At 44.0% G+C, this 25639-nt stretch overlaps 1 protein-coding gene across 1 annotated transcript; it reads right to left on the bottom strand.

The window, feature by feature from the left end:
- Positions 1-297: 297 nt before the first annotated feature.
- On the bottom strand, positions 298-25617 carry CIPC (CLOCK interacting pacemaker). Its single transcript, XM_032801927.2, is given in 4 exon segments — positions 298-4366; positions 4575-5336; positions 5339-5468; positions 25383-25617. Coding segments are annotated over 3 exon segments (1038 nt in total). The 5' UTR covers positions 25554-25617; the 3' UTR covers positions 298-4366; positions 4575-4599.
- Positions 25618-25639: the final 22 nt, after the last annotated feature.

Genomic DNA, 25639 nt, shown 5'->3' with positions numbered 1-25639 from the left:
CCTCACGTGGCCCTGCGGGCAGGGTGCTGTGAAGAAGACAGCCTCTGACCCTCCCTCTCCAGGGTTGACTGAGCCAGCTGCCCTCTCTTCTGGTTCCAAAGCAGCCCCTGTTCGGCGAAAGGTGTAACTGCAGCGCCTTTTTGGCAGACTGTATTTTCTGCAGGGGGAAAAAAACATCTGCAGGAGGCATGAATTCTGTGTGTGTGCAGTGGCACAGAATTCCCCCAGGAGTGTGTTTGCATAGAGTATTTTGTGGTAAAGAACTCCATAATTTAACAGTATTATAGCAACCCACAATTTTTCAGGCACATATTTTATTTCATTCATATTTCACAGTCTGTCTCTAGAAAGTTTTACAGAAAAAAAATCACATTTTGTAATCAAGTTCTCATACTACAGTATTCAGATTTTGCAATGTACTTGAAGGTAAGAAAATATTTACACTCAACCAGAGTTATCAAAGTTTTAAAAGAACTTCATTAAAGCAATTGAAAATTTAAGATGCGTAAAGCAACAAGGAGTCCTGCGTCTGACAAATGGGTATTCACCCACGAAAGCTAATGCTCCAATACGTCTGTTAGTCTATAAGGTGCCACAGGACTCTTGCTTTTTACAGATCCAGACTAACACGGCTACCCCTCTGATACCTGAATATGTATAAAATTATTAAAACTTTTACATGAAAGCAGAAGTCTGCTTGACCCATCAACCTTCCACTTTCCTTGTCACTTCAGCCAGTTGGTGGCAGCAGCAACAGCTTAAGCTGCAGAAACTATTTAAATGACCTTTCAGAGCTCAGGACCTCTGGTTTAAGTCTAGGTTGTCAAAGCAAATTCTAGTTCAGTGTTTCCCAAACTTGTTCCACCGCTTGTGTAGGGAAAGCCCCTGGCGGGCCCGGGCCGGTTTGTTTACCTGTCGCGTCTGCAGGTCTGGCCGATCGTGGCTCCCACGGCTGCGGTTTGGCTGTGGTTTGGGCCGATTTGTTTTTCTGCCACGTCCACAGGTCCAGCCAATCGTGGATCCCACTGGCCGCGGTTCGCAGTGAACCGCAGCCAGCGGGAGCTGTGATCGGCTGGATCTGCGGACGAGGCAGGTAAACAAACTGGCCCGGCCCATCTGGGGCCTTCCCTACACAAGCGGCGGAACAAGTTTGGAAAACACTGTTCTAGTTGATTCATAGATCAAAAAACCTCCAAAACCTGCAGGGTCAATGCTTACAGAATTGTTTCATTGAAGAGGCTGATGTTTTTGGACAATCTTGCTAGGCTGTTTCTGGATTCAGTCTAGAACTGGCTTCAGCTTCAGACCAAGTCTACTAAAAACCAATGAATTCTCTCACCATAGTTCCATGCCCTTTTATTTTACTAAACTTACAACTAGGGTAGGAAAGCTTTTGCTATATAAAGCTTCAGTAAAGCTTCCAGCAACAAAAGCAGCTAAGAGACGTATGAGTAAACTGGGGTTTGACAGCTTTTTGTATATCTACAATCAGTGCCCTCCAGCATACTTCTTTAATGACCTTAACTGCTAAGTTATCTGGGGACATGGGTCCTAGGTGACCCCAGATTTATTCAGTAGCTTTGAAGAAGATTTTTCTAATTCAGAACTTACTGAATAAGAAGTTGGGATTCTGACAAGCAGTATGATTTCTTAGCAGTTGCTGAACTTCTGTTCACAGTTCTACTATGTTCACATATATTTTATATAAAACTACACTAGTTAGAAAGATCCACCAGCTCTGAGTATACCACTCTTAGCCTACCCCTCGTGAGAGAGCCTGTGATGTTGTGTGAGCTACAGCAGATTTACACTGTCCAGGGTTTTCCTACATCAGGAAGTACACTATATCCTGTTAGGGTAATTTTCTGCCCTGTCTGCTCCACCAGAGTGGAGCAAGTGGGAGCCTCCCTCTCTTCCCTTCAATCATCTGGGACTGAATTTCTGTCATCCCCCCCTTCATTCCTCTTCATCTCTAAAATGTCCACAATTAATTCTAGATCCATCACTTCATGTTCTAGAACAGTCATTCCTAAATTCAGACCCTATTTATTAAGATTCTCCACAGCCTCAGATGGGAGAAGCAGAGCTTCCAAGGAAAGAGAAGGGACTTCTGAGGATAGGATTAGGTGGCTCACATGTCTATTTCCCTCTCCGCAATCCCAAACACAAACACCTGTATCACTCAGATCAAGGGAACAACCTTTACTCCCTTTCAATAAGGGGGCTGGAAGCTCCACTACAGTAACTTTGTTATGATTCTCTAGCAGGCTCAAGTGTCTCAGTGTTTGGGCCAGAATGTGTGATGCCATCCTGCCATATGCAGCCTCTTGTTTGAATTTGGTGTCACTATGCTATACGTTAACAGTAGCAAGCTAACTTCAGATATGAGGCAACACAGGAAACCCACATAAGATTTTGGCCAAATTCCCATCCACTGCCCCCGTCCCCCTGCTTTCCTTGGTGGTGCTCTACCCACAGCTGGAATGGTGCTTAATCAGCTACTATTCAGTTGGGTTTTGGGGGAAATCTCTCTCTAGCTCCAGAGGTCAGTCCAAGTCTGACTTTCACGTTCCATCTCTCCTTGAGGCACATATGCAACTCCTTTTCAGTGAGCTAAGTAAGGTGCTGAAAAGGGAAGACTCTTCTCCTACCTCTAAAGTTTCCTAAGGCATTTGTTACAATAATGCTGTAGGTGAATTCTTTAGGACCTCCTACAATGTTCATCTGAGACCATCAGAAGGATGAAAGGGTCACATCACTGAATTTAAAGACAAAAGGCCAGCTCAAGCTTTCTAACTGGAATGCTTTTAGGTTTCTTTTTGAGAAACTGAAATACATACAGGAATGTAAGAATGTCCAGGCAATACTTGATCACATGAAATGCAAGTTTTGTTTGAAAAACACTGTCAAACCAAAGGGATGAGACTCCGATCACATAATTTAGAATGGGAGAGACTGTTCACTTCATTCTTAGATGACCATATTTTAAATCTCCTTATACAGAGGAGTATTTGAAAGACATGGCTCAAGTTGAAGGGAATAAAAAGGAGAGTGACAAGTCAAATTCAAACAATATGAACGTGTCTGTAGAACAGCTTTCGAAATAAGATTGTCAGGAACAGCTAACACTAAGGTCTACCAGCATCAGTGTGTAAGTGCATGTTTCAAGACAATCAAGTTGCAAATGATAATACTCATACTGAAGAGAACATTAAAAAGTGTTCGTCATATTCTTGGAAAGATATCACCAAGGTGACCAGAGTCTTTTCTAGTGATACACTCAGATGTTTCTCCTAAAAAGAAAAACAAGGCTTGCTTCACTCTAGGACCTGTACAACCATTTTTTCCCCCTTCTTTAAACACAGCAAGCTGATTTTACATCCAGAAAAGAGTCTCTCCTAAACTGGATAAAGACCAACGGGTGCATAGCTGGTCTTGCTAGCTGCCTAGCAAGGAACGTATTTTTGGGAAGTTCTATAGCCTATGATATACAGGAAGTCATACTAGTTGATCACAATGGTCCCTTCTGGCCTTGGAGTCTACAAATCTTTATTGTAATGCATTTAAAAAATATCACTTAGCTTTTTTTTTTTTTTTAAAGTAATAGTCAGTGTTTAACTCATTGCATACTTGGGAAATCCAAAGCCACCTTGCTTAGAACAGCTGTTAGCTGTTAACAGACCATACAAATAACCCTGCTTTGGAATAGACACTTCTAGTGCAGATCTAGGGTCAAATTTTCACCCAGCTCTCAACTTCAAAGAAATTAAAATGGGCAAGCTGACAGGGCCTGCCTAGAACTATCACATTCCTCACTTCCCCGCCCCCTCTTTGCTCAAACAGTTCCACATATGGAGTGCAGCTTTAATGCAAGCAGATCTCCATTTGTTCAATGTGATGATTATCCAAAAGCAAGGCCACCTTGTGTCTTTAGAGTATTAACACAAAGCCGGAGATACTATGTTACCCATCAAGTTTCCTCTTTCCCTATCAATTGATAAGCAGCTACACTAGAGCAGGTCTTTTGTCCCATTCTGTGAACTGGCTGCCTGGAGATAGGGGGTGAAAAAAGGTGCTTGCCAGGAAAGAGCCATTTGCAATGTTCTCCATCATAAGGATGGGAACACATCACATCATAGCACTTTCACACCTTCATGGCCCAAAGAAGAGCACGGTTACTCAATTACAGGTCACATGAAGCAGTACTAATTCCTGCCTATGCCTCCCATTGTGCCAGTCTCACAACTGGCATTTGGGACAATTTATTAATGGCATGCTGCTTTGCGAATGAGTTTTAAAAATAGTCTCAAACTTAGAAAACGCTCTTGTAAAAGCTTGAGACACGGGAAGAGAGGCACTCTAATCACTTGACCAGCTATGTATCAGAGGGGTAGCTGTGTTAGTCTGGATCTGTAAAAGCAGCAGAGAATCCTGTGGCACCTTATAGACTAACAGACATTTTGGAGCATGAGCTTTCGTGGGTGAATACATCTGATGAAGTGGGTTTTCACCCACGAAAGCTCATGCTCCAAAATGTCTGTTAGTCTATAAGGTGCCACAGGATTCTCTGCTGCCTTGACCAGCTATATATCTTTTGCGCTACATGCTGGGATATGTAGGAGAAGCCTCAAGGCTGCTGTTAGCTTTATCTGACCCTGTTAGGGATGCCTCTAGCTCTGCCCAGGCCTGAGGAGCATTGCTCTTTATTGCCTGCATGAACAATTGTGTTTGCTGCTTCAGTTGGTCCAGTTCAGTCTGGGTTACCTGGTTCTGATGAATCAGCTCCTTCGTTTTCAAGGTGATCTCCAGCAATCCAGACCTGTGCAGCACAACAAAGGTATTCTGAAAGCGCTTGCGCTTGCGCTGCTGCTGCAACAATAGCTCAGGAGTAGTATAAAGTTCTTCTGCAGCCAAAGCTGGGCTGCAGGTTGCTAATTGCACCATATGCTGTACTGGATTCTCCATCTCAGGAGATTTGCAGTCTGATATGTGGAGGAGTCCAGTAGGGGAAAAAGGAATCAAACCTGGGGCCTTCTGTTTGGCAGTAGAAATATACTGAAAGCCATCAGTAGTTGACATTTTTCCATCTGCCATCAAAGCTGGAAAACTCTGCTGAGTAGAGTCCTGACCAGGCTTAGAGTCAGGTGATACTTGAGGGCAAGCACTAGAGGGCAATAAACTAGTCTTATTGGACATAGCAGTATCTGTGCAAAGCCATTTCTGTCCACTGGTTCTCCCTCTTTCCTCCAGATCCCAGACACGATCTCTTTTGCTGGGATGTGTTGTCGTCTTTGCGTAGGAATTCAGGATGGGCAGGTAATTAGTAGAGTCACTCTCTTTTCACCAAGAAGGTGAGGGTTAATGGGAGGGGAGATGGCTGGATGAAGAAACACTAGCTCTGGCTGAGCTGGAATCACTTCAAAAGATGGCTGAACAGTCCAAGACTGAAGCTGCGATGAACTGCTTCCCTGAGAAGTATGGGTGGAAAAAGTGGAATTATCACAACTAACAGTGTAAGAAAAAATGTTAGAAAAGCTTTATCAGAACAAGTGAGCCTAGTGCCAATGTCTGCAGACATCGTTGCTAAATGCTGCCAGTTATAATGCAATCCGAGTAGATTTTACTCCTATAAAAGCATTCTTCCCTTCTTGTGACATTTGAGGACACTGTTAGAGACAAAGCTGTAATTCAGAATCTATTTACTGCTGAACAGCAAATCCATTTAGAAGCCATTCAGTTTTAGCATTCCTATTTATGCTAACACAAGCTGGGAGCAACCCTAGACTTGAGGATATAATAAGAGAATAATAACTACAAGTGTCCAGACAACTTTGAAAGAAAACCACACTTAAAGTTATGATTTTAAAAAACCATTCAGATGAATGCTGCACAAACATTCTATCTAGAAGTTGAAATTATATATTAGTTGAGACATAGGAACTCTAATCCTGTTTCCTATTCTTACAGCAAGTGCGTGAAACAGTCTCAGTTATTTCTAACACAGTAGGTGGTCACTAACAAGTGCGGTAATTTTAAAATTTACTGAAACCACATATTATACAAAAACCTAGCACCTGAAGTGTACCTAACGCCTACTAGCCCAAGGAGAAACACCTGTTCTACACACAAAGTTGCACCCTTTCAACACCACACCTTTGGTTAAACTGGTGCAAATTTGTGTGTTGACAAGCTGAAAGTCTATTACTGTGGGAGAAAAACCCCTGTGCCGCCTCTCCCTTCCTAAAGTTACACCCCTGGCAATTTTAAAAAATGACATATTTGTATCATCATCAACCACTTTGATTTAATAAAAAAAAAGAAATCACTTACCACACTGATACTAATTGGCTTAAAATTGTGCCCTCAGCTAAACCTGTCCTAAGACATCCACCCTACCTCCCACTTATTTGTCTCATCTACTTTTAATGGTGGGTCTTTTAGATGCCAATGCAGCAAAGCATTTAAACATGAGCTAAAGTCCATCTGTATTTAACAAAGCACTTTACCACACAATTAAGTGCTTTGATGAACAGCAAATGGTAGAGGAAGAATGATCCTATAGTTAGGATGCTAGCCTGGGACTCAAGAGGCTCCACTTCAATTCCCTGGTATGCTGCCAGTGACCAGTATTACTTTGGGCAAACCACTTAGAGGCAGAGAAACTGTTTCTCATCTGTAAAATATGAATATTACCTTCCTACTTCACATTGTGAGGTGCTCAAAGATTATGGTACTAGGGGGTTGTCAAGGTTTTTTTCCCCACTTTGAACTTTAGAGTACAAAAAGTGGGGACCTGCATGAACACTTCTAAGCTTAATTACTAGCTTAGATCTGGTACACTGCCACCAGCCAGAATTTAGTGTCTGGCACACTTTCTGTTCCCCCAAAACCTTCCCTGGGGAACCAGACAAACCCCTTGGGTCTTAAAACAAGGAGAAATTAACCATCCTCCCTCCTTTCCTCTCAGACTTTCCCCTCCCTGGGTTGCCTTGAGGGCTTCACACAGACCAAACTCCTTGGATCTTAAAACATGGAGGAATTAACCATCCCTCCTCCTCTCCCCCACCAATCCCTGGTGAGTTCAGACCCATCCCTGGATCTTAAAACAAGGAAAAATCAATCAGGTTCTTAAAAAGAAAGCTTTTAATTAAAGAAAGAAAAGGCAAAATTATCTCTGTAAAATCAGGAAACCCCTCTAGCCTCGGTTCAGAGTTACAGCAAACAGAGGTAAAAATCCTTCCAGCAAAAAGAAACATTTACAAGTTGAGAAAACAAAAATAAGACTAATCCGCTCGCCTGGCTATTACTTACAATTTTGAAACATGAAAGACTGATTCAGAAAGATTTGGAGAGCCTGGGTGTACATCTGGTCCCTCTTAGCCCAAGAGCAAACAACCTAACAAACAAAAAGCACAACAAAGACTTCCCTCCACCAAGATTTGAAAGTATCTTGTCCCCCTATTGGTCCTCTGGTCAGGTATCAGCCAGGTTTACTGAGCTTTTTAACCCTTTATAGGTAAAAGAGACATTAACCCTTAACCATCTGTTTATGACAGGGGTCCATAAATACTTAGATATACAGAATACAGATGGGCTGTAGAATTTGAAGCCTCAGGCTACATCTACAGCAAGTGTAATTCCCCTGCTCACGTACATATAATTACGCTACCTCTCATCAACCTAGCACAAGTATAAATAGCAATGGAGCTGTGGTAGCAATGGTAGCAGCAGCAGAGGCATGGCTGAGTCATGCCAAGCACATACCCAACAATTTCAGGCAAGTTTGTACTCAGCATGGCTCAGCCTTGCTGCCATTACCAGTGCTACAGTGGCTACACTACTATTTATACTTGAGCTAGGCTAAGTATGTGTGCACAGGGGAAATCGATCTCCTAGCTAGCAGCATAGGCATAGCTTTAAAGGGCAAGAGCTTTGGTGCATGGCCTGTTATTTACTATATGTTTGTACAAAACCTAACATAAAGCAGTTCCACTTTGGTTGATGCTTCTACATGCTATCTTGCTCTTCTTTACTTTCCTGGATTCCTTTCTCATAATATATATTTTCCTACATTGTCCATTTCTTCTCTCCACCTTCCATCACTCATTTTTCCCCTTGACACTGTGTTCGCTGGTCTTTCATCTCCTACCAAAACCTCACTTTGTATCACTCTCCTTTCTCCTAAATTATTCTATTCATCTCAGCCGATTCACATTTGGAAAGCACATTTTAAAAAAAGCTTAAATTATGCAGCAGTCAACACCCCTTGTCCAGAAAGGCTTTGTGTATGCATGGGTGAGTGACTTTTACAAGACTTGTAAAAACTTCACAGATAAATTGCACTGAGTTTAACAGAATTAATTTCATCTTGTTTTTAGCAGAATTATAGTACCCTACATTTTCACTTTAAAATCACCACAGCTGATCTGCACAGCTAGTATGTGTTTCTATGTAGGAGGATGGTGCTGTCCTAGTAGTTCTCCTAAGCTGCTTGCCTGGTCTGAAACAGAGGAGAAAAAGACAAAATGCTGATGGTCTAACCTGTGATTTAAAAAAAAAAATCTGTCTCATAGCCATTGCACCAAGAATTCTGTAGGACAACAAATCAATAAACCCCCTTATTTTTGGCAACGATCTCTGTATTCAAAGGATCATTCCAACACAGCTGACTGACCCAACATATCATGAGGCAGGAATGCATTTCATGATCATTAACCTATAATCATTGCTTTTGTTTGCTGAAGTAAGTATTCCATTTTACTTTAACATGACTCCCTCTTTATTTTATATAGAGAGATTTGGACATGAAGATCTATGACTCAATGGACTGTCTTCCTTGTTTATTCTTAAATTCTCTCCCACACTCTACTACATTATAAAATTTCATAACTTAGGTATATTATAAAAACTGGTAAAGTTTTGCTTGCACCATGCCCTGAGAAGTTTGTTAGCATACCAAGAGAGCCAGTATTTCATTTTCCACCTCTCACCCTGAAGGCATCAGTAGGAGAAGTTAGCCTAACCTCTACCTGATCAGAGCTTTGTCCAGATCTGCAAGAATGGGGGAGGGGGGGAGTATTTTGTCAAGCTAAAGTGAGCACGTCGTGGAGATCAAAACTGACTTCCCTATAAATGCCTACTCCAGACATCTCTTTCATTGCACATCTTAACAGAGCCTCACTCTCTCCTTGGAGATCTACAGTGAAGTTTAACCACATTTGCTTGCAACCACGCCAGCCTGGCCTGTGAATTTGTCAGATCTCACAAGAGAGTCAGGAGAGTCTAAACTTGGATTGTGGTTTCTCCTTGGAGGCTTCCCATTCATTTTTCCCCACTGCATTTTCAGGAATTTTTTGCTCAGATGGAAGGTTGAAGAAATTTTGGTCCTGCTTTGATGAGAGAGTTAGAAACATGGTTTCTCCCACACCTTATTTTAAGTTGTACATGTTTCAAAAGTGGTTTACAATGGGCTCACAGACTGACAGAATGACGTGGCAGAGAAACTAATCAATTAATAAGTTCATTCAGTTGTTACAACTTAAGCCCTGAAATTTACTTTTTATTTAGCAATTGTTTAACATTTGACACCGAATCATCTTAATTTGGACACAAAAATATAGATTTATTAGAACAGAAAAAGCTTTGACAAAAACCAATATAAGCATAGATGGTTTCATATTTTATTAATTTTGAATTACATTTTAACATTTGTTTATACTATTGGAATCCAAAACCCTTCTTAAATACTTGAGATCTAGCAAGTGAAACTGACTATTCTAGTTTCACTGTCTAAGCTGAGTAAAATACTCCTGGGGGAATTCTGCACCCCTGCACACACACAGAGAATTCACATCCCCCGCAGACTCCTCCCCCACCCCGCAGAAATACATACTGCCAGGAAGGCACTGCAGGTATACTTTTCACCCACCAGGGGCCATTGTGGTGCCAGAAGAGAGGGCAGCTGGCTCAGCCAGCCATGGAGAAGGAGGGGGAGAGGTGGTCTTCCTCACAGTGCGCTGCTTGCAGGGCCATATATGGGGGGGATGGATAGAACAGGGCACACGGGGTGCTGGGGAGGTCACACAGATTGGGGTTCAGAAAGACTAGAGGGGGGAAGACTGGGGCAGAGGCACAGGAGCTAGTTGGGGGACAGAATTGAGCAAGGGGCTGAATGGGAGTGGTGGTGCAGGGCCATCTGGGGACGTGGGAGTGTAGGAACACATGGGGACAGTGGCAGATGTGCCTGGCTGAATGGGAGAGGCTAGGGGTGAACCAGTGTCTGCATGAGGGAGGCTCCCCAACTCCCTCACAATCCCTTCCCCCCCACAAAAAAGCCCTGTTCCGTACTTCTCCCACCCACACTCAACAACCCTCCACGTGCACTCCCAGGCTCCTTCCCAGCAATTACTTCTCTTTCCCACAGTTCCACCACTAGAAGTAACTACCACAAGCCTTTGCACTGCTTCCGAGGGGTACGAGAAATACAGTTCTGTATTGTAGGTTAAATTAATTATTACTCTAAGTTCTGTATTAATATGCCTAGTAAGGAATCTATTTGTCAAAAAACACTTCCTGACTCTGTCGTCTGTAGATATACTTGCCGACAGGTATTCTGAAATACATTACCAAAATTTTTCAAACTGGCGGTTTTTTATATTGTGTTATTTTGACAAATAAAATATTCAGTTTGCAGAATTTTAAAATTTTTGCACAGCTTTTTAAATTTTTTGGCATAGAATTCCCCTAGGAGTAGTAAAGTAGCAAAGCATCAATGCAGAAAGTATGCTAGATTTCTAAAATTCTTTCATTTAAATAATCTGAGGTACTAATAGTATTTTTTCTAAATATGTCTTTTATCTTTGCAGGAGCCTGTAGTGGGCTGGACTGCCCCACTCTCTGTGAGACTGGGCTGGGGCAACCCAGGGAGCCTGCGCAGCCCAGGAGCCAATTAGAAAAGGGCTTATGGGGAGCCAATCAGGGCCAGGCTCAGAGGTATATAAAGGCTGCCTAGAGCAGGGGCAGTCAGTCTGTCCCAGGCCTCTGAAGGGAGAAGGTTAGTCTCCAAGGGGGAGACTAGTACCGTGGACAGCGCAGTTTAGGCTCAGGGAGGCTAGAAGGCTCTAGCCCCTAGCTGCCAGCCTGCAGGCCCTGAGGGGAAGGGCCTAGCGGGTGCACGGGGCCGTAGGGGAGGCGGCCCAGGGAAACAGACTGAGGAGGAAAAGGAGGACGACAGTGAGGCTGATGCCAGAGGGTCCCTGGGCCGGGACCCAGAGTAGAGGGCGGGCCTGGGTCCCCCCCCACCTTCTCCTCGCAGTACATCCAGCCATTGGCCGTAGGGAGTGGCCATTATAGACCACGCCAGATCCCTGCCAATAGGGATTAGACTCTGAGGGTGAGTGGTTGCACATGAAGGCTGGAGTGGAGGACTGCTGACGATCGATCCCCGAAAGGGGGTGCAGATGGACTAAGGGGCACTGCCAGAGGGCAGTGGCCTCAAAGGATGCCGCTGAGCAGGGAGCAATGTGGGTCCAGAGACACCAACAGAGGGCAGAACAACGGACGGGACACTACCAGGAGGGGGACGCTCCACTGGAAGTGAGCTAATTCCCGGAGTTACCAGCAGGAGGCACCGGGTGGTGAGTCCCAACCCGTTTACAGAGCCCTTTAAAATAGAGAGATTTAACAAAGGTATACGAGGCTTAAGAAACTTACATTTGATCTATCTTCGTGATGTTAGCCTGCCTCTGGCCAGGGACAGACTCACTCTAATAGATCTTCTACTGATACTACAATTCTATGAGTGAAGCAACAAGTTAGATGAATGTCACCCTTTAAAAGAGGTATTTGTGAAGTGTCCTTCTGAAAGGAAAATATATTTTCCAATATATTATTATTCCCCCCACACACCTGTTTGACCAGTACATTTTTCATTATGACCACAGGGGAGAGTCCTGGGAAGGAATTGCTTGTGGTCAGTGAGTACTGACAGGGCCCATCCTCTGTGTTCCAACACAATGCATTCAGCATAATCTCTGAGCTGGTCAGCTCCACAGAACTCTGACCTTCCATCTGGTAGATGCAAAGTCCCGTTATTAGTTGTTTTATATGCAGCAAGCTTTCTAAGCTCCCACCCATTTCCTGATTCCACACTGTTCAATCAGATTATGCACAATGCTGCCAATTTGATTTTGGACTTCAACTAACATGGGCTTCATTCATTGTCTGATAGCTGCTCGGTGGCCTCTGATTTTAGTTAGTAATTTTCAGAGATGGAATTTTTTTTAATGTGGACCTTTCCTCATAACTGGCACCCTTGTTGTAGTATCAGAGAGGCCAAGGATTGTACTGTCTTCATGCCTATTCAATCTATTAAAGCATACTAAACTGTGACAGTGTTGCAGAATCTTGCACTGTCAGTTTGCTGTGGCTGTTTTGTAGCCATGGCCTCATATCTCCATCAGTCACTCACCTTTCACAAATATAATTCTTTTTTCTAATGAAATGGAAAGATTATTGCATAGCTTTGGTGTGTATTAAAACTCTACTTGGATGCGCCATTTTAGTCAACCTTACAAAAATTACTCTCTCAGGTAACAGGCTGTTTGATTCTGATCACATGTAACTCAATAGGTCATGCAATGACCAAGTAGGAGCCCCTTTTCCTAGACAGTCGCTAAAATGAAAAATATGCCCATTAGAAGTAGAGACTCAAGCAAACCTCAATACCACGCAGATTGACAAAATGAGCTTTAGAAGAGTATTAAATCTTGGTTGAAGATTTTAGTACACTTCTACCCCGATATAACGTGACCAATATAACATCAATTTGAATATAAGGCAGTAAAGCAGTGCTCTGGGGGTGGGAGGTGGGGCTGCGCACTCTGGCAGATGAAAGCAAGTTCGATATAATGCAGTTTCACCAATAATGCAGTAAGATTTTTTGGCTCCTGAGGATAGCGTTATATCAGGGTAGAGGTGTAGTCACAGGATTTTCAAACTTGCCCTATACACAAGTTCTCCCACCCTTCCACATAAGAGTTTTCTGGAACTGTAAAAAGATACATTTGTTAAGGAAACTGTGAAGTTTAAAGGAGACAACAGGAGGAAAATTATCATTTTCTAAACCTGAGAATACAGATTCTTTGTCAGATTCAGCTGCTGCCATGCTGAACTGACGCGTCAATCGCTACATGTCCATCACATTGCCCAGGTTGGTTAATAGCGCTCTGGGGCTCTCTAGATGGGTACTTTCTCTCCATGCTTTTACAGTGCTGGAGACAGAGTTGTCAACACTTTTTCCATTAGGGTGGGAGAATGGGGAGGAAGAAATCTGGAAGAAAAACCAAAAAAAACCCCAACCCAAGTCCCTCTGAAGCTGAGGAAGCTAATTCCACTAATGCAGAATAAGCTTTGCAATAAGAGAAGCTTATCTGGGATGCATTAACAGGTGTGTTGTAAACAAGACACGAGACATCATTCTTCCGCTCTACTCTGCGCTGATTAGGCCTCAACTGGAGTATTGTGTCCAGTTCTGGGCACCGCATTTCAAGAAAGATGTGGAGAAATTGGAGAGGGTCCAGAGAAGAGCAACAAGAATGATTAAAGGTCTTGAGAACATGACGTATCTGAGGAAACGCTGAAGAATTGGGTTTTGTCCTTAGTGTGGAAGAGAGAGCTGCATGGGAATGATAGATTTTCAGTTTCTAACAGGGTGTCTATACGGGGAGGGAGAAACCTTGTTTCACTAGACTCCTGAAGGAATAACAGAGAAAGCCAGTGGGCTTAACCTGACAGAGAGAGAGACTTTGGGTGGACATCATAAGGCAAATATAGTGTGTTCAGGGTGCCCTTCAAACACGATTATACTTGGAATAAGCCTAGGGAGGTTGGGAATCTTTCTGGAATATTTAGGAGTAGGTTGATACTTGTCATCAGGGTATGTCTTAGACAGTATTGGTTCCTGAACCTATGAGGGCAGAGCGATGGAGCGTACTCTGGATCGTTCGGCACTGGTCCTTTCCGTCTTAGAGTCTATATTGAATCTTTGTCTCTGACATAGCCCTGCTTTAATTTATAACAATTGTGGTCTTCTAACTGCAGCTCTAGGATTTTGCCGGCTTTTATAAAAAATTCAGGTTGTACAGATGGACCTGTCAAATAATAGCAGAGCTTAATTTCCGTAACCTCTCTCTAACTTGATTACCATAGACTGCTAAATGCACAAACTTCAAATATTGCGTAAACATTATTATAGGCTGTTCGAATAAATAAAGACTGTAGGTAAAGAGTATGCCTGACCTTTACATTAGAGACATAGTTTTCAAGAATTGCATAGCTTAAACCAGCTGCTTGAGTTGAATTTTTCAACATGACTGGGTGTCAATGATCTAAGGTTAAGATAGTTTTTTTATTTATTTATTATTTTTTAAACAGAGCTCACAGCTAAGTTCTTCCGCATTTCCCAGAATGAGGTTAGGAAATATGATTTTTGTTTTGAATAAAAATTCTTTACAACTATTTCACAAGAATCCTAGTCTCGCCTATGCTTTGGGAGCACAAACTTGACAACTGGAGGGAGTTGCCGTGTCAGAAATGCTTTTACATCCTTCGTGAAAGTCACCTAATTTGGCCAAGTTGTTGAGCCTGAAACTTCTGAGTTCATGCATTTTCAGTAGTGACTTGTTGGAAAAACAGTTTAAGTTCCAAAGATTTCATTCCAACAGGGGTCTCACCAATTCACCTTTGGTCGTGCAGACCTCAATATCAGGCCAATAGTGTATGAAGATGGTTAGAAAGAACATTATATTTGTTTTTTTTTTGGTTTTTAGAAATAATACTGTCATCCGCTTTAATAATTCTTTGCTGCCAGAGTTTTTAATGTTTGCCAGACACTGGCAATGCTTCAGTTACTGTCAGTTTTTTGTTTGGCTAGTGACTGAGCGTTGAAAAACTTAGGATGCAGCAAGGTGGTGCATCAGATAGTTGTTGTGGTATTTTGACTTGTTATATTGCTCATGGTGGGGAAAAAGTGATGCTGCACTTCGCCTTGGTGCTAGTGTGATGGTATTTGTCCTCTACTCGCAATGGAGAGCGCAGGGAGCAGCACTAGCAGATATGAGGTCCGGCAGCGGGGTTGTTTCTGCTAGTGTCTCTCCTGCGGGACCAGTGGGGAGGTTTAGGCCGACTGATGCCCGTGGGCCGGGACGTTGAGACCCCTGATCTATATGAGCATGCGCTGGGCCTGCAGGATTTTCCTGCAGTTGCTCCTCAGCAGCAGGGTGCGAGGCAGTAAGGCAAGAATATGGGATCATAAAGTTTACATGACTCAATTGTTATTTTCAGCAATGTAAAGAATGCTAAGTTGCAGAGTCACACCCTTGCAGTCCACTCTAATCACACACTATTTTTCCCCAAACCCATCCAACAATTCTGTTGACAAGAAGGTTTGTATCCAGAGGGAAAATTAAATTTTTGTAGTGACCCACCACCAGTCTTCTTTAGACTAATCTGATCAAGTTTGCAACATCACATCCAGTTCGCAGTTTCCGTGAAAGCTGGTTTCTGGAGGTTTTTGGTTGAAGATGGCCAATTTACAGTTTGTTATTGAGTGTCCAGGCGAGACTGAGTGCTCGCCTACTGGGTTCTGAATGTTACAGTTCTGGATGTTGATTTGTGTCCATTTATTCCTGTGTGTAGACTGTCAAGTTTGGCCAATGAATTAGCATGGATGGCAGGTTGAACGAGCCCCTGATGGTGTGACTGATGTGGTAGTCCTTGGATGCTGCCTGGTGAATGATTGGCGGACAGAGTGGCAAGGGGTTTGTTGCAGGGATTGGTTCCTGGGTTAGTGCTTCTGTGTGGTGTGTAGCTGCTAGTGAGTATTTGCTGCAGACTGGGGGGCTGTCTGTAAGCAAGGACTGGCCTGTCTCTCAAGGTCTGTGAGTGAAGGATCGCCCTCCAGGATAACTTGTAGATCCTTGATGATGCGCTGGAGATGTTTTAGTTGGGGGCTGTAGGTGATGGCTAGTGGCGTTCTGTTACTTTCTTTGTTGGGCCTGTCCTGTAGTAGGTGACTTCTGGGTACCCTTCTGGCTCAGTCTGATCCTAACTGTTGACAAGAAGATGTGAGTAATAGGCCACATCCACCCTGATTGAACTGGCCTCGTTAGCACTGACCCCCCCACTCAGTAAGGCAACTCCCATCTTTTCATTTGCTGTATTTATACCTGCCTACTGTTTTTCACTCCTTGCATCTGATGTAGTGGGTTATAGCCCATGAAAGCTTATGCCCAAATTTCTTAGGGTATGTCTACACTACGAAATGAGGTTGATTTTATAGAAGTCGATTGCATATGTCAACACTAAGTACATTAAGTTGGCGGAGTGCGTCCTCACTACCATGGCTAGCATCAACTTACAGAGCAGTGCACTGTGGGTAGCTATCCCACAGTCTCTGCCACCCATTGGAATTCTGGTTTAAGCTCCCAGTGCCTGATGGGACAAAAACATTGTTGCGGGTGGCTTTGGGTACATGTTGTCATTCTCCCCTTCCTCCGTGAAAGCAACGTCAGACAATCGTTTCACGCCTTTTTTCCGTGCAGATGCCATACCACAGCAACCATGCAGCCCACTCAGCTCACCGACACTGCCGCTCTTGTGTCCTGGGTGCTGCTGTCAGCAGACGGTGCAGTGAGACTGCTAACTGTCGTCATACACTGCTTCCGTTGCAACTCTGCTCTGGTGATCGTCTCAATAGTGAATTTCTCCATGTTGTCTGTCATGTGCTCCCGGGTACACGTATTATTCCTTGGTAAATGTGTGTGGTGCTAACTGTCGTCCTCCACCACTTCTGCTGCAACTCTGCTCTCCTCCTCACGCCATACCACGGCAAGCATGGAGTCCGCTCAGCTCTCCGTCACTGCCGCTGTTGTGAGCACTGTAAACACCTCATGCGTTATCCTGCAGAATGTGCAGAAGCTGCAAAAGCAGAGCAAGGAGGCAACGACAGCACAATCATGATAGTCATGAGGATATGGACACAGACTTCTCTCAAAGCACGGACGCTGGCAATTTGAACATTGTGGTGGTAATTGGGCAGGTTCCTGCTGTGGAACACCAATTCTGGGCCCGGGAAGCAAGCACAGACTGGTAGGACCACATGGTGTTGCAAGTCTGGGATGATTCCCAGTGGCTGCGAAACTTTCGCATGCTTAAGGGCACTTTCATGGAACTTTGTGACTTGCTTTCCCCTGTCCTGAAGTGCAAGAATACCAAGATGAAAGCAGCCCTCACAGTTGAGAAGCGAGTGGCGATAGCCCTCTAGAAGCTTGCAACGCCAGACAGCTACCGGTCAGTCAGGAATCAGTTTTGAGTGGGCAAATCTACTGTGGGGGCTGCTGTGATCCAAGTGGCCAACGCAATCACTGAGCTGCTGCTATCAAGGGTAGCGACTCTGGGAAATGTGCAGGTCATAGTGGATGGCTTTGCTGCAATGGGGTTCCCTAACTGCACTGGGGCGACAGACAGAACGCATATCCCGATCTTGGGACCAGACCACCTTGGCAGCCAGTATGTAAACCGCAAGGGGTACTTTTCAATGGTGCTGCAAGCACTGGTGGATCACAAGGGACATTTCACTGACATCAACGTGGCATGGCTGGGAAAGGTACATGATGCTCGCACCTTCAGGAACTCTGGTCTATTTGAACAGCTGCAGGAAGGAACTTACTTCCCAGACCAGACAATTACCATTGGGGATGCTGAAATGCCTACAGTTATCCTTGGGGACTCAGCCTACCCCTTAATGCCATGGCTCATGAAGTCATACACAGGCACCACGGACAACTACAGGCTGAGCAGGTGCAGAATGGTGGCAGAATGTCCATTTGGACATTTAAAAGCTCAATGGTGCAGTTCACTGATTAGGTTAGACCTCAGCGAAACCTATATCCCCATTATTATTGCTACTTGCTGTGTAATCCACAATGTCTTTTGAGAATAAGGCGGAGACGTTTATGGCAGAGGGGGAGGTTGAGGCAAATTGACTGGCCGCTGATTACGCACAGTCTGACACCAGGGCAGTTAGAGCACAGCAGGGCACCCTGAGCATCAGAAACTTTGAAAACCAGTTTCATGACTGGCCAGGCTATGGTGTGACAGTTTTGTTTTTTTTCTTCTCCTCGATGAAAACCCACCCCCTTAGTTGACTCTACTTCCCTGTAAGCCAACCGTCTTCCCCACTTTGATCACCGCTTGCAGAGGCAATAAAGTCATTGATTCAAAATCATGCATTCTTTATTAATTCATCACACAAATGGGGAGAAAACTCACAAGGTAGCCCCGGAGAGGTAGGTGAGGAGGGAAGCACTGGGTGGGGTACTGGATCAGGGAAGGACAAGGCCACACTACAATCCAAAACTTATTGAATGCCAGCCTTCTGTTGCTTGGGCAATCTTCTGAGGTGGAGTGGCTGAGTGCCCATAGCCTCCCTCCTCTCCCCCCACGTTCTTGGACATCTGGGTAAGGAGCATATGGAACTTGGGGAGGAGTGCAGGCAGTTATACAGGGGCTGCAGTGGTGGTCTGTGCTCCTGCTGCCTTTCCCGCAGCTCCACCAGATGCCTAAGCATGTCAGTTTGCTCCCTCATTAGCCTCAGCATTGCATCCTGCCTCCTCTCATCGTGCTCCTCCCTCCTCTCATCGTGTTCATTTAATGCTTTCCTGGACTCTGCCATTGTTTGCCTTCATGGATTCTGCTGAGCTCTTTCAGTGCGGAAGGACTGCTTCAGCTCTGAGCACGTCATCACAAGTGCATTTTTTTCACCTTCTAATCTGCACTAACCTCTGAGATGGAGATGATAGGGGAGCGTAGAAACCTTTGCAGCTGCGGGAGGAAAAAAGGGGAGGGTAGTATTTAAAGATACATTTTAGAGAACAAAGGGAAGACTTTCACCCTGAATCAAGCAATTCACATTACATAGGACATGTGCTTTTGGTACAAGATCACATTTTGGTTCTGTGACGAAGTGGGACTGTTCTTAATGTTTCCTCTGACTACTGTGCGGGTGCCTCAGTTTCTGGCTGACACGCTGTCTCCTGGCAACTAATGGCCCAGGCCCTTCCCCCCTGCAAGGGGATACTAAAGCTGTGGGACAACAAAAAGGTCAGTGACCTCCTGGCCTGTGAAAGGAACTCAGCAGAGAAGAAGGGGCTGGATGGGGTTTCAGTTTGAAGCTGGCTGGAGACGGGAAGTAAGAGCAGATGGGGTTGTCTGGCTCGCTGGGCCCCAGAATGGACCCGGCTGAGGGGTCCCATTCTCTGTACCTACAAGCTCTGTTTTAGACTGTGTTCCTGTCATCTAATAAACCTTTGTTTTACTGGCTGGCTAAAAGTCATGTCTGACTGTGAAGTGGGGGTGCATGACCTGGTAGCTTCCCCAGGACCCTGCCTGGGGGAACTTACTGTGGAAAGCGCACAGAGGGGCATGTGCTGAATGCTCCAAGGTCAGACCAAGGAAGCTGAAGCCGTGTAAGCTTCTTGCCCTAAAGACAGTCTGCTACAAGGGAGAGGAGGCTCCCCAAAGTCCTGACTGGCTTTGTGGGGAGCAGTTCCAGAGCATCGCCCGGGGACTCTGTAACAGCCTCTTATATTGAGTGCCTGCTGGTTTGGTGTGAGACATCACAGATGCTCTGCTGGGCAACAGACTTTGGCTTGCAGGCAGCCATGGAAAGGCAAAGGGTTTTGGCTCCTTCAACTTCATAACATGTGGGAATGGTTTCAAACAGCAACGCCCTCCTTTCCATACCAAGCAAAGCCCATTGGACTGGCCATTTAAAAGGATGAGCTGCGGTATCAGGGAAGATCCCTGTCAGCCAAACATGAACACTTCAGCATGAATGGGCCTCCCACTACTGCGTGGCTAACAGCAGGGATTTCTTTTCAGACAAAGGCAAACAGCCCAGCAGGAACAGGCACCTCTGAATGTCCCTTTACATAAATTTCCCATATTTCAACCAGGTGACTATGAATGATATCACTTTCCTGAGGCTAACACAGAGATAAAGAATGAATGTTGCTTGAATGCCACAAAAACCTGGGCCCATTCGCTGCAATGCTTTGTTCTGCAATGATTCCAGACTACTTGCTACTGACTTGGCATGGTAAAGTGTCCTACCATGGAGGATGGAATAAGGCTGCCCTCCCCATAAACCTTCTGCAAAGGCTTTTAGAGTACCTCCAGGAGAGCTTCATGGAGATGTCCCTGAAGGATTTCTACTCCGTCCTCAGACACGTTAACAGACTTTTCCAGCAGCTATACTGACCATGAATGCATCTCAAGTACATCCCAAGTTTTCAAGGCAAATCATTAAACACGCTTGCTTTTAAACCTTGTATTGTATTTACAAAAGTACACTCACCAGAGGTGCCTTCTCTGGCTTCATGGTCCAGGAGCCCGCCTTGAGAGGGTTGGGAGGGTATTGGCTCCAGGATGATGAACAGTTCCTGGCTGCCAGGGAGAAGGGATTCTCCACTTGCCTGCTGTGTGCTATCCTCAACCACCTCCTCCTCCTCTTCCTCATCCACAAAATCCTCATCCCTGTCGCATGAGACTCCCCCCCCTTGCAGGTGTCCATAGACAGTGGTGGGGAAGTAGTAGGAGCCCTCCCTAAAATTGCATGCAGCTCATCATACAAGCAGCATGTATGGGGCTCTAACCCAGAGCGACCATTTGCTTCCTTTGTGTTTTGATAGGCTTGCCTGAGCTCCTTAATTTTCACGCGGCACTGCTGTGCATCCCTGTTGTAGCCTCTGTCCATCATACCCTTGGAGATTTTGGCAAATATATTGGCATTTCGTCTTTTGGAACGGAGTTCTGCCTGCGCAGATTATTCTCCTCATACAGCAATCAGATCTAGTACCTCCTGTTTGGTCCATGCTGGAGCTCTTTTGCGATTCTGGGACTGCACGGTCACCTGTGCTGATCAGCTCACCACACTGGCCAAACAGGAAAAATTCAAAAGTTCCCAAGGCTTTTCCTGTCTACCTGGCCAGTGCATCTGAGCTGAGTGTTGTCCAGGATGGTCACAATGGACCACTTTGAGAGCTCCCAGAGGCCAATATTGTTGAATCGCATCCACACTACCCCAACTTCGACCCAGCGAGGTCGATTTTAGCACTAAACCCTTCGCCGGGGAGAAGTACAAAAATTGATTTTAAGAGTCCTTTAAGTCAACAAAACAGGCTTGGTCGTGTGGACAAGTGCAGGGTTAAATTGACCTAAAGCTGCTAAATTCAACCTACACTTGTAGTGTAGACCAGGGCCTTAGTCTCCAAGATGTCACAAGGACTCCTTGTTGTTTTTGCTGATCCAGACTAACACGGCATCTCTCTCTGAAACCTGAACTAAAATTGTTTCATACTGGAGTTTATTTAGCACACTATATGATAGATTCATCTGGAGAAGACTCTCTGCATAAATATTCCCAACTCTGTAAAGACTCTTAAATAAGCTACTAATTCCTTACGTGTGACACGTGAATTAGTAAACAAATGTAATTTCTTGTATTGAACTGTGGAAAGGCAATGGCTGGCTCTACTTGATTACTGTGAAGCTCAACAGTATGGTGACCCAGTTAAGTTATATATATTTATTAAATCAATGGTCCTTTGTGTAAAGTGGAATACTCATGTATATTTTAATTTTCTTACAAAGAATATTGTCAGTGAGCTAACTGGAGACCTTTAGGAAGTGGAAGCATCTTCAGAATGTGCATGCATCTTCAGAGAATGAAGTGCAGATAGAAGACTAAAGATGTAGCTCCATTCCCATTTCCCCAAATAGAGAGAACTGATTAAAAACCGAAGATTATTCTATCCAAACCAAATCACTGTGTTAAGGGGAGTTAAGGTTGCTTAGGCCATGTCTAGACTGAAGACTTCTGCCAGCACAGCTATGTTGGACAGGGGTACAATCCCTGACCAACATAGATATGCCAGCAAAAGTCCCTATTGTAGACATAGCTATTTGTGCAAAACACAGTTTTGCTGGAATAAGCTGAGTCCACACCAGAAGCATTTTACCAGTACAGTATACTCGTATATCTATACCAGTAAAGTACTCCTGGCATAGACACGGCTTCAGAAGTGCCTTTTTTTCCCACCCCCTTTCAGAACATGAAAGCTTGAAGTCTGAAATTTATACTATGAAAATAGTACTTCCCACATCCTTCAATTTGCCCTTTTAGAGTGGGACAGGCGTAACTCAAACTTCTGAAAATGAAGAGCTATTTCTTCACTTAGAGACAAGATAAGTCAGACTTTTGTAAGAGAAAGTGGAGAGGACTAGTGTTGGCAAGCTGATCATATGACTGGTTAAATAGCACCACCGGAATGCCTATTTGACCATGGGCAAATACTGTCAAATATTTGAGCAAGAATGCCCTAATGTAGGTGGTGGCCTACTTTTTGATTGCATCATGGTCTCATCTGTTAGTAAGACATTTAACTACATGCTAATACTACTGGGGTGGGGGGAGGAGAACTAACTGAAAATTCAACATCTCGATCAGTTGTAATCTTCTAAACAAACGCTGTACATACCTATATATTTGTTCACCAGGCTATCAGTGTACATGGCTGTTTATAAAGTACATTAAACAAATTAAAAAAACACGGTCTCTGCCCCCAAAGTGCCTACAATGTAAACTGATTAGACAAACCATACAGAAATTAATTCAAAAGGGAATGGTAGAAGGGAGCCTCCTCCTTCAACACAAAGAATAGATGTACAGCCATTAAGCTGCTTGACGAATTGGGCCGCTGCCTGTCTAGCATAAGTGCATTTTAAATGCTCTTTTTTTTTTATAGTTGCTAAATATTTCATTTCTGTTTAATTTCACATCTGTTCTTTAACTGCTCAGTCTTGAATAACATTCACATTTAAATGCTAATGTAATATTGTTTTAAAAGGTAATATTAATGTGTCCTTTTTTTACAATTTTATTTAATTGTTTCACATTTTTCTATATAAAAATAACTACAAAAAACAAGTTACTTAATTGAATCATGCACAAGTATCTAAGGCTAAGCCTACTCGATACTATAAAAAAATTACTTTGTTTTTAAACCGTTCTAATATATTCATGTTTTGATAATCTGACCAATATTTGACTGGTCAGATTTATTAAGGCTTTATTTATTAAGCCTAATGCTTTTTCATAAAATGTTTTCATGATTTAAGATGATAAAACACAAAAAAACCACACAGCATGTTTGGATCCAAACATTCCTTTGCAGTGTTTGCAGTACAGACAACTGATTTGTGCTAATGAACAAGAAATAAAAAGAATCAGACATTAATTTGCATAAACACACTAAAAATTAATTTTAGAAATTATTTACATTTTATTACTCTTAGATGTTGTTAGTTACACAGGTAGGAAATATGTTTTTAAAAGCAATGTTTTTGCTCTAGTATGGTTGCTTTAGAGAATAGTTCTGGTATGAAAAGTGAACTGCAAAATGGGAACAGAGGAATTTCTATAAGGGGTCAGACCAGTGGTCCATGAAGTCCAGTATCTAGTCTCCAAAAGAGGACAATGCAACATGATGCAATAAACCATGTACGGGAATAAACCTACTCATAACAAATTTATTTTGAGCTCATGATAGCTAGTAGTTGACTTATGCCTTGAGGCATAAATATTCATATCCACTACAAATTTTCATTCTGTCTAATAACTGTGGTTAGTTTTCTAATCCACAGCAGAATTTCTAAGAAGTTCAGATATTGTAAGTTCTTGGCCTTGACATCTTGTGGCAGTGAGTTACACAGGTTAACTAGATAATAGTGCTGAGATATGATGACAATTAACACTAGGTAAAACTAAGATAGACAGACTAATGCTTAGTGAAAGAGTATATCTTTAAGATACTTTCCCTCCACCTCTATTTCTGCTATCTGCATGTTTAATCATATCTGCTGACCTGTTAGCATTTACAGAGCCAATGCAACTGTGGAAGACCAAGCCAGATTCTACGCCACCCTGTGCATCATTAACAGAATCATTAGTTAAGTTTTTAATGAAGAATTTTTATTACTCATGGGGAAATACATAATTTCACCTGTGATGTGAGAATCCATCAGATACAGTTTGAGAAAGTAACATTTACAGTAAATAATATGATCTGACATTTAATCTCTAATTTTATCTAGAGCTATCACTCACTAAAAATAAATATGGACCCCAGGATTCTGCAGTAACTGCACGTTAGTGGCCCAACTCAGTGTATGCGAGAGATGGAATCATTGCCCCCATCTTTCTTGATCACTTATCCCTCCCTAAGACAGATGGGGCGTTTCTCTGTAATCAGTTTATATGTACTCATAAGACACACTAACCACAGAACAATTTAACCAGAGACTGAGTCACATCGGAGGGTTTATCCCTTTTAGAGATTAGGAAAGGGGAAAACAGGAATATACCACCCATGGGCTCGATCACAGTACCACTGAAATGGGAAAAATTTGGAAGTGGGATAGGGAGAGCAATAACATTTGCCCATTTCCCCCTACACCATTTTTTGTTTTTTAAAGCACTAGGAGCTATGCAATGCTTGAGTTTTAATAGGATACTAAATCTCATAAATTTAATTCACTGCTTTTAGTCTGGCTCAGATCACTTAGCCAGTGAAAGCTGTTACCATCCAGCAGTTACTCAGTGGCACATATGGAATAAATAGGTAGGTCCAAGCCTAGCGAGCAGGAGTCTATTTCACAACGCCCCCCCCCCCCATCATAATTGGTATAAATTGAACTGATGATCTTGTGAGCAATCTAAGCACAGGGAAGGTAGCAATTTAAAGATAGAAGCTAGGCAGTGGAAGCTGCCACACCAGTATGCCTTTCCTCCGTGCTCCCTCCAGGAACATGGGGAGGACTTCAGTTTCCAGGACTGTTATCGGTAACAGGCATATCATTAAAAAGGGAAGGTTTTCGAGTAAGATGTGGGATCATCTCAGCACAGCGCACGGAAGCGATGTTATTATCATCAACACCATTTCTCAAGGCTCACGTGTTCCCGGCTAAGCCTGCAGGCAACAGCAGGGCCTCACCACCGCCCTTGCGGGACACCCCCAAACTAGGTGCTCGCTAGACATCCCGATGTCGGATCACACAGCCCCCTCTTTGCGCTCCTTGGCCCTCTTCTCCACTACACCCTAAATGCCACCCCCCTGACTGACCCGGTTATGCCCCCATCAGGCCGCCACCTCAAGCCCCCATACGTCATCCCCCCAGAGTCCCCACCTTAAGTGTGCCCCTCACACCCCGCTCTCTCTTGTGCCCCCCTGCGCTCACCATCCCCCATTAGGCTCCCTCCTCACCTTCTCCCGCAGCTCCACTGCGCCTCCACGAATCCAGCTCCCCCGCCCCTCACCCACCTGGACACAGGTGCTACTAGCGACTCTCCCTCCAGCAACACTCCGACTCTCTCCGGCTGCCCTCCCAAGCAGCGCATGCGTCCGACCGGCAACATAGAGTACAAACCGCACCATCGCCTAGAGAAGCCCTGTCTTGAGGTACCTCTTCCGTTTCCAGCCTGGAGTGGGTGGGATCCGTGCGGCCCCGCCCACCACTTCCG

The sequence above is a fragment of the Chelonoidis abingdonii genome, chromosome 4 (genome assembly GCF_003597395.2).
Source record: "Chelonoidis abingdonii isolate Lonesome George chromosome 4, CheloAbing_2.0, whole genome shotgun sequence".
Lineage (NCBI taxonomy): Eukaryota > Metazoa > Chordata > Testudines > Testudinidae > Chelonoidis > Chelonoidis abingdonii.
This window is presented reverse-complemented; position numbering and strand designations above follow the sequence as displayed.